Source organism: Phalacrocorax aristotelis, chromosome 15 (genome assembly GCF_949628215.1).
Source record: "Phalacrocorax aristotelis chromosome 15, bGulAri2.1, whole genome shotgun sequence".
Classification (NCBI taxonomy): Eukaryota; Metazoa; Chordata; class Aves; order Suliformes; family Phalacrocoracidae; genus Phalacrocorax; species Phalacrocorax aristotelis.
The window spans coordinates 8,991,527-8,998,309 of record NC_134290.1 but is presented as its reverse complement, the minus strand read 5'-3'; the positions used below and the strand labels follow the sequence as shown (position 1 = coordinate 8,998,309).

The 6,783-nt window shown below is 61.4% G+C and overlaps 1 protein-coding gene across 3 annotated transcripts; it reads right to left on the bottom strand.

Annotated features, from left to right (window-relative positions):
- Positions 1-803: 803 nt before the first annotated feature.
- On the bottom strand, positions 804-3,879 carry PHETA1 (PH domain containing endocytic trafficking adaptor 1). 3 transcript variants are annotated; one of them, XM_075109917.1, is made up of 3 exons: positions 3,778-3,879; positions 3,264-3,457; positions 804-2,769 (listed from the first exon to the last, which is right to left on the bottom strand). In XM_075109917.1, the coding sequence occupies exon 3, from the start codon at positions 2,725-2,727 to the stop codon at positions 1,948-1,950; it is 780 nt and encodes a 259-aa protein (XP_074966018.1). In that variant the 5' UTR covers positions 2,728-2,769; positions 3,264-3,457; positions 3,778-3,879; the 3' UTR covers positions 804-1,947. The 3 variants fall into 3 exon arrangements, with proteins under 3 accessions (XP_074966018.1, XP_074966017.1, XP_074966016.1); XM_075109916.1 differs by having other exon boundaries at positions 804-2,738; XM_075109915.1 differs by having other exon boundaries at positions 804-2,738; positions 3,264-3,840.
- Between the last annotated feature and the right edge of the window lie 2,904 nt (positions 3,880-6,783).

Sequence of the window (6,783 nt, the reverse complement as noted above, 5' to 3'; positions counted from 1 at the left end):
CTCAGCGGGCAAGTGACTCTGGCTGGCTTTGTGCTTCAGTTTCCCCAAGAGACATCCCCTACCAACCACTGCAAGACCCTCGGTTAGCAAGAAGCTGGAGATGTTCACGCAGGTGGGATGTCACAGGCAGGGACACAGGGACGCATTGGCCACTACCACAAGGTCAGGGTCCCTGGTCCCTGTGTAGCACCGATATAAGCCCCTGCAAGGGGACAGATATTTTGCCCCTGGCCAGGATGCCTTGGCAGCTGGCTGGGGACATCCCACTGAGGGTGCAGGGCCACCTGACCAGGGGCACCCAAACCTGGGTGGCATCACACAGTGCTGCCTGTAACCTAGGGTTTGGAGGGATGGTTGTAACATCCAGCAACTCACACTGGGGCACACAGTGCCATTACCACCAGTGAAACTGCAGAGGGTTGTGCTCCCAATCAGTCCTCCAGCTCTTTTCCAATGCCCAATCCCCTGTGTTGGTCACCTGTGCCTGGTGTTCAAGCTGTCATGCAGGATAGAACTGTGCTGTCCCTGCCAGGGGTCCACCCTGGCACTGTATGTCCTGATGTCCCCAGGGTGGCATCATCTCATCCCATCCCATCCCTTCCCTTTCCTGTGGGCAGATGTAGGGCTCCAGGGCACTGCGAGACCCTAGTGTTGGCTGTTTCCTACTTGGGCAACACAGTCCCTGTGCAGCCCCACAGACACAGTGGGGACGGACAGGAGGGGGATTAAAATGGAGGATTAATTCCCACCTGGGCCTCCCTCCCCAGGGGCTTAAAGGTGCAAGCAAGAACCAGGGTCAGGAGGGAATTTCTGAAACAACTTTTACTGTAGCAAAATCTTGTGCCTGTCCCACAGGGACAAAGGGAGCCAGAGCCACCCAGCCAAACCCAGGGCACCCCAACTGCTCCTCCCACACCTGAGGCAGGTCACCCCACCTCCAGGCCAGCAGCTTTAGCGTCGATATAAACCGTCAGGGAAATAAAACACTGGCACAAGACATGCTTTGCTCTGTTTTGGCACATGAATCATTTGATACCCTCTGCTGCTGACACATACATTCCCATTCACCGCTGCGAGCGATGCTTCCCCTTAGTGAGCCAGCCCAGGGATGGTGCCCTGCCCTGAAATATCTGCCTAGCAAGGCAGTCCCTGCAGCTGCTGTGTTCCTCTCAGGTCTGCCCCCACCATGGGTTCACCAGCCGGACCGAAAACAGCAATCGCCCTGTGCAAAACACCCGGAGCCGAGTGTCACCAGCTCCCAGGGTAGCTGGGGCATGAGGTGCTGCTGCCATTAAGGAAGGACTGCGCTCGCTGATATTTTCATTTTCAAACCACATCCTGCTGGAGCAGAGGGATCCGGTGGAGCTCAGCCAACCTCAGCCAATAGTTTGTGCTGGGCAGGGAGGGGAAGGTGGTAGCAGGCTCCCTGGCTGTGAAACACCCACACAGAGGCTCAGGCAGGTGATATCCCATCAAAATCCTCCTCCAAAAGCACTGTTAGTGCATGACCCCACTGCAAGAACATCAAGAGGTCCCACCAGACCCAGTGCAGTGGTCAAGTCCCAGGAGGCATCAGCCAGCAAGTGGTTCGTAGCACTGAGTGGATCACCCTGCACCCACCCCCAGGCATGGCCAGAGGGGTGCACCCCTGCGGGGAGCACCCACTGTCTGGCACAAGATGCCTGAGAGCCTGGCAGCCCCAAGAGCGCAGGGGTTTCATGCCTGGCCAGCAGCATGCTGAGCCCAGCTGCCATTGGTGCCGGGCTGGCATTTCATCTTCATGGAGCAGCACTAGTGTCCCTCGGCTCTGGGCCCTTGGTGGCACCATCAGCAGGTGTTCATCACTGCCACAGACAGGGCTGCACATCCTGGGGTGAGGAGGGGACCAAGGATGGTCACTTTCTCCCTGTCACAGGTCCTGGCAGGTCTCCCCAGCTCAGCCATCTCTCAGAGCCGGGGCCCACGCCGCCTCTCCAGCCAGTCCTGCCGCAGCTGGGCCACCTCCTGGCCATACCGCTCATGGAGCTGGCAGAAGGTGGATGGGCTCTCCGCCACGGCCACCCTGGCACTCCCTGCCTCGCTGCTTGATGCCCGCCTGCGTGGTGGCACTGGTGGTGGGCGCAGGTTCCCCTCACTGTCATGCCCACCGCAGCCAGAGGTGTTGGGCGGCCGGTCCACTCCTTGTGCATTGTTCCACACTGCACAGCCGTTCTCCTTTGGCAGGATGGTGGGCAGAGCTGGCAGCCGCTCTGGGCACCGCTCTGGCCCCGAGGCCTTTGGCTTCCAGGAGCCAGGTGACTGCTGGCAGCCTCTGCATCCACTGGCCGGCCCCCAGCGCATCTCTTCCAGCTGCTTCTCCAGCTCCCGCACCACCAGGCGCATGTAGTCAAAGCTGGCTCGTGAGAGCGACTTCACCCATGACTCCATGGCGGCCTGGCTCTCTGCTGCCAGCACATAGGTGCGCGACTTGGTGCCGCCAAAGCGGATGGCGAAGGCGAATTCCTCAGCTGACTCGCAGAGCTCCACGGTGCAACCCTCCAGCACAATGACGCCCACCGGCTCCCGGCTCTCCCGCTCCTCGAAGTAGAAGAGCATGTTGCCCTTCAGCACAAACCAGCGGCGATGGTATGCTGTGTGCCGCTCACCACGCTTGTAGAGGAAGCCGGCATTGTCGGCGGGGGAGTCACAGGTGGCATAAAAGGCCAGGCTCCGTTCGTTCAGCTTCATGGCTCCGCACCCTGCAGGGACAGAGGGTTCTCAGCTGCCTGCCTGCACAGGGAGGAGGGGTGTGCCTTAATTGCACGGTAATGAGCCATTGGCCTCTTGTTTCCAACAGCACCGAGGGCCCAGGAAATGGAGCCAGTGAATAAACAGCCCGGTGAATAAACAGCCCCGTGATCGCAGCGGGGATAACCCATTCCCAGCCAAGGTGCTGCATCTGGCACGTGCCAGGTGGGCCGGGGCTGCCCGGGGCTCCCTGGAGACAGGGTTTCCCCCCAGCTGAACATTTTCCCACAAAGCAGCCCTGCACAAGGCTCGTCCCGGTGCCCCACGTCACCCAGCACAGGTGACCTTACCACTGTGTGTTTGCCCTGCGTTGCAGCGCTCCTCCCCACAGCACGCAGGGAGGGTTTATGGCCTGTGTGCAGATCCAGCTGCCGCTCTAGTGAGCTGTGGTCATAGACTGTGTCACCCAGCCAAGGCCATGTCTCCCCTTGTCCCCTAAACACCGGTGGCCTCACCATGCCAGCTTTTCTGCCTACCTGGACTCTGCCTCTAGTTCTGGTCTCCAGCAGCCGCCAGCATCAGTGACGTGCGGGTGGCCGTGGCGGCCGTGGGAGCGCTGGATCCGGGGTCGATGGTGTAAGGGGGCCGTGGGGGCTGTCACGCTGGTGTCCCTGCTCCGGCTGCTGGCTCCAGCACCAAAACGCCTGTGGGTTTCGCACGTCACCCCAGCCTGCGCAGCATAAGGCGGACGTGCGCCAGGATTATTATTTTCCTATTAAGCCGCATCGCAGGGTTCAAGGAGGTACGATGGGGGCTCTGGGGGCGCCCAGCGCCGGGCTCAGCGGGGACCACTTTCCCCCAGGCAGCTCGGGGACCTCTTTGGGGTCCCCAAAGTCTTGGGGACGTTTGGGAGCGGGGGAGCCGCCCTCCCCCGGCACCGGGCGGCCCCGCTCCGGGCGGCTCCCGCTCGCTGAGCCCCGCTCCGCTCCGCTGCGGCTCCGGCCCGCCCCGGCCCCGCTCCCGGCCCCGCTCCCGATCCCGCACAGCCACCTTTGTCCTCGGCTCCCCGCCGCCCCGGCTCGGCTCGGCCCTGCCACGGCGGGCGGAGCGCTGCTCCCGCCCGGCTCCTCCTCTGCCACCGCCCCTCACCGCCGCTCGGGGCGGCCCGGCGGGCGGCGGGGGCGGCCCTTCGCCCGGCTGCGAATCTGCTCCGGAGCTCGGCCCCGGTGCTCCGGAGCTCGGCCTGGGTGCACGGAGGTCCTGGCTCGGCCCAAAGCCCTCGGCGGTTCAAACCTCGGGGCACCGGGACTGAGCTCTGGGCAGCGCCGGGGAGAGATGGGAGCACAGATCTGGGGGTGCAGGGGGATCTGTGTACATTCGTGGGTGTACCCATGGGTGTACGTGCAGGTATAGGTGTGGATGTACTCATGGGCAGGAAACCTGGGAGCTTCGTGCTGAAAGTGTCCGTACCACACTGAGTTGGGTTTTGGGGCAGAGAGTAGGTGCCCAGGAGTGTCTGGCAGAGAACAGGCAGAGGCTGATGGATGGGGTGGATGAAAAAAGAAGGAGCTGAGGAAGGAGCTGAGTAGTCTGGATGGGCATCCGGGGTGGGGGGGGGGGGAAGGTGACAAGTGGTAAAAGGAGCTAGAAAGCAGGGGGTGACAAGCCACTAGCTAGGCGCTGGAGCTGCTGGGCATTGTGCAACCATGTGGGCAGAGATCGCAGCCCCCTCACTCCGTCCTGACGGTGGATGATGCGTGGCACTCGGGCTGGTGATGCACGCTCTGATGGGTGGCCAGCTCTTGCCCCATCTGGGCCAGGGGCGAGCAGGTCCAGCAGTACCGAGCACTGCCCAGGGCTGGGGCTGCACTTCCCGCTGCTGCTACCCACATCCCAGGGCAACCATAAAACTTTTGCCTGGGAGAAGCCTCCAGGCCAACTTCTGCTCCTGGTTGGCCTTCCATGCTGAAAGTGTCACCAGCCAGAGGGCCACCTTGGCAGTCCTGCTAGCCTCACCATGTCCCAGTAAATACCAGTGTCAAGGATTTGCTTCCTTATCACTGTCCCTTTTGTCCAGTTTCTTTGTTCCCTGCTGGGCTGCATGGCAATGTGTTTATTTTAGCAAATGAGGCATTGGTGCTCATTTTGCAGCCCCTCAACTAAGAAATCCTGCCATCGGTGACACCCACGGCATGACTACTGTTGCCTGGAAGTCCTGGTCCTCATCCCTCTCCCCTGCCCATAGGTGCCCCCATCACCCTACATGGCTGCTTGGGGCTCTGCAATCTTCTGCTTGTGGCAGTGGTTTTCAGTTCACAGAGGGTTTTCCATATCACCTGCAGGCTTTCTCTTTCAGACTATAAAAAGGGATTTAAACCAGCACTAAAACCATCTGGGCTTAATCTTCCCTCCTGAGCAGAGCGGCTCTGTTCAAGGCCACTGGTAGGAAGTCTTGGGCTTCTCTGCACCACTTATCTCCCTGCCTTGCTGAGAGGTGCCTTTTCACACGGCAAGATTAGGAGGGTGAAGGACGGTGGGGAGAAGCAATATCTTTATTAGACCAGCTGTGGTAACTGAAAAAAGGCAGTCGTGCTCCTGGCTCTGCCTTCCTTTGTTGGGACTCCAAAACCCCAGCTGCTTCTTGCAGCCCCATTGGCTTCTCTAGCAGAGGGTGTTCCTCCGCTGCAACCGCTTCCTGGGGAGCTCTTCAGAATCTGCTTTGGAGAATCGCCCCAATTCCTCAAAAACCACCAGCAAAATTCCCCCATGGGTTTTTGCTTCCCGTTGGGGCTCCCTTGGGATGGTCGCGTGTTGCTGCACAGGCTCCACCACTTCCCGTTCTGGGCAGCCCCATGATATTTTCCCTGTTGTCCCTGCCAGCGAGGAGCCCATGCCTCAGTTTTCCCAGCTAGATCTTGCTGGGGAAGATGGGAAAATTAATTCCCATACTGAGCTTGACTGACAGTAGGGAAAAGGGAGAAGATAAGGGTCTGAAAGGGAGCGAGAGGCTGCCAGGCACTGTTTGGGACATGGGCTGCCCTTGGTCTCTGCTTCCTGCTGCTCCCATGACTGGTGACTCTGTGGCGTGGTTATGCAGTGGCGGGTGCTCGACAGCTCAGTGAGGTGAGCCGGGGAGCTCTGAGTCACCACCAGTGCTGGCTCAGTGGGGGCCGCTCCTGGAAATCAGGGGGTGCTGTGGGGTACCAAGGGGCTGCTGGATGCCCAGTGCTGTGTGTGTCCCCAGCCAGCACATGGAGAAGGGGAGCAGCTCTCCATCGTTACCAGACGCGAATGGTCCCCAGGGACCCCAAATGGACCCAGAAGCTGTGCCCTGGGGTTCAAGGCGACCAAGTTGTGACTGCCGCAGAATCCCCAGCGTGGGGCTGGCGTGACCCTCCACGGTGCATTTGGGGTGCGGGCACTCCTGTCCCGTTCCGGACCCACGCGAGATTCACCCTCCCACGCAGGTCTTCAGCGGGGCAGCCCGGGGGTCGGGCACCCCCCAGCACCGCCGGGGCAGGCGGGCAGGGCAGCGCGGTGGAGCCGGGCTGGGACGGGCGGGAGGCGGCGTGCAGTGCGGCGGCTGCCCGGGAGAGGGCGGCTGGAGCCCGGCGACGGCTGCGGGGCGCTGCGGGCTCGGCGGGGCTGCGGGGGACAGCAGCCCGTGGGGAGCCCCCTCCATCACTACGCTGCCCATCACCACCCTGCCCGTCGCCCACCCTGCCCATCGCCCACCCTGCCCATCGCCCACTCTGCCCTCTGAAGGGGTGCATGAAAGCCAGGCTGAGATTTTTGGGGGGCACTGCCAGCTCAGCGCAGACCCCCATAGCCAAGTCTTTCCAGATGTCACCCCCAGACTCCCTCCGGGCAGAGAGGGGGGACCCTCATCTCACTGTGGGATGGCAGAGGTCCCCAGCAGCACATCACATCCTACCCCCAGGAAATGCTGATGTGCCACTTCCAAACTACCCCACGCATCCTGAAAACAAAGCAGGCCAGAGGCTGGGAATTAAAAAGGGAGGTGGGAAGGACAGTTGGAAGCTGGTTAAGACTCCT

What these genes read in the sequence shown, in the direction of transcription:
- PHETA1 (XM_075109917.1), bottom strand. Translation starts at nt 2,727, where the DNA reads ATGAAGCTGAACGAACGGAGCCTGGCCTTTTATGCCACCTGTGACTCC.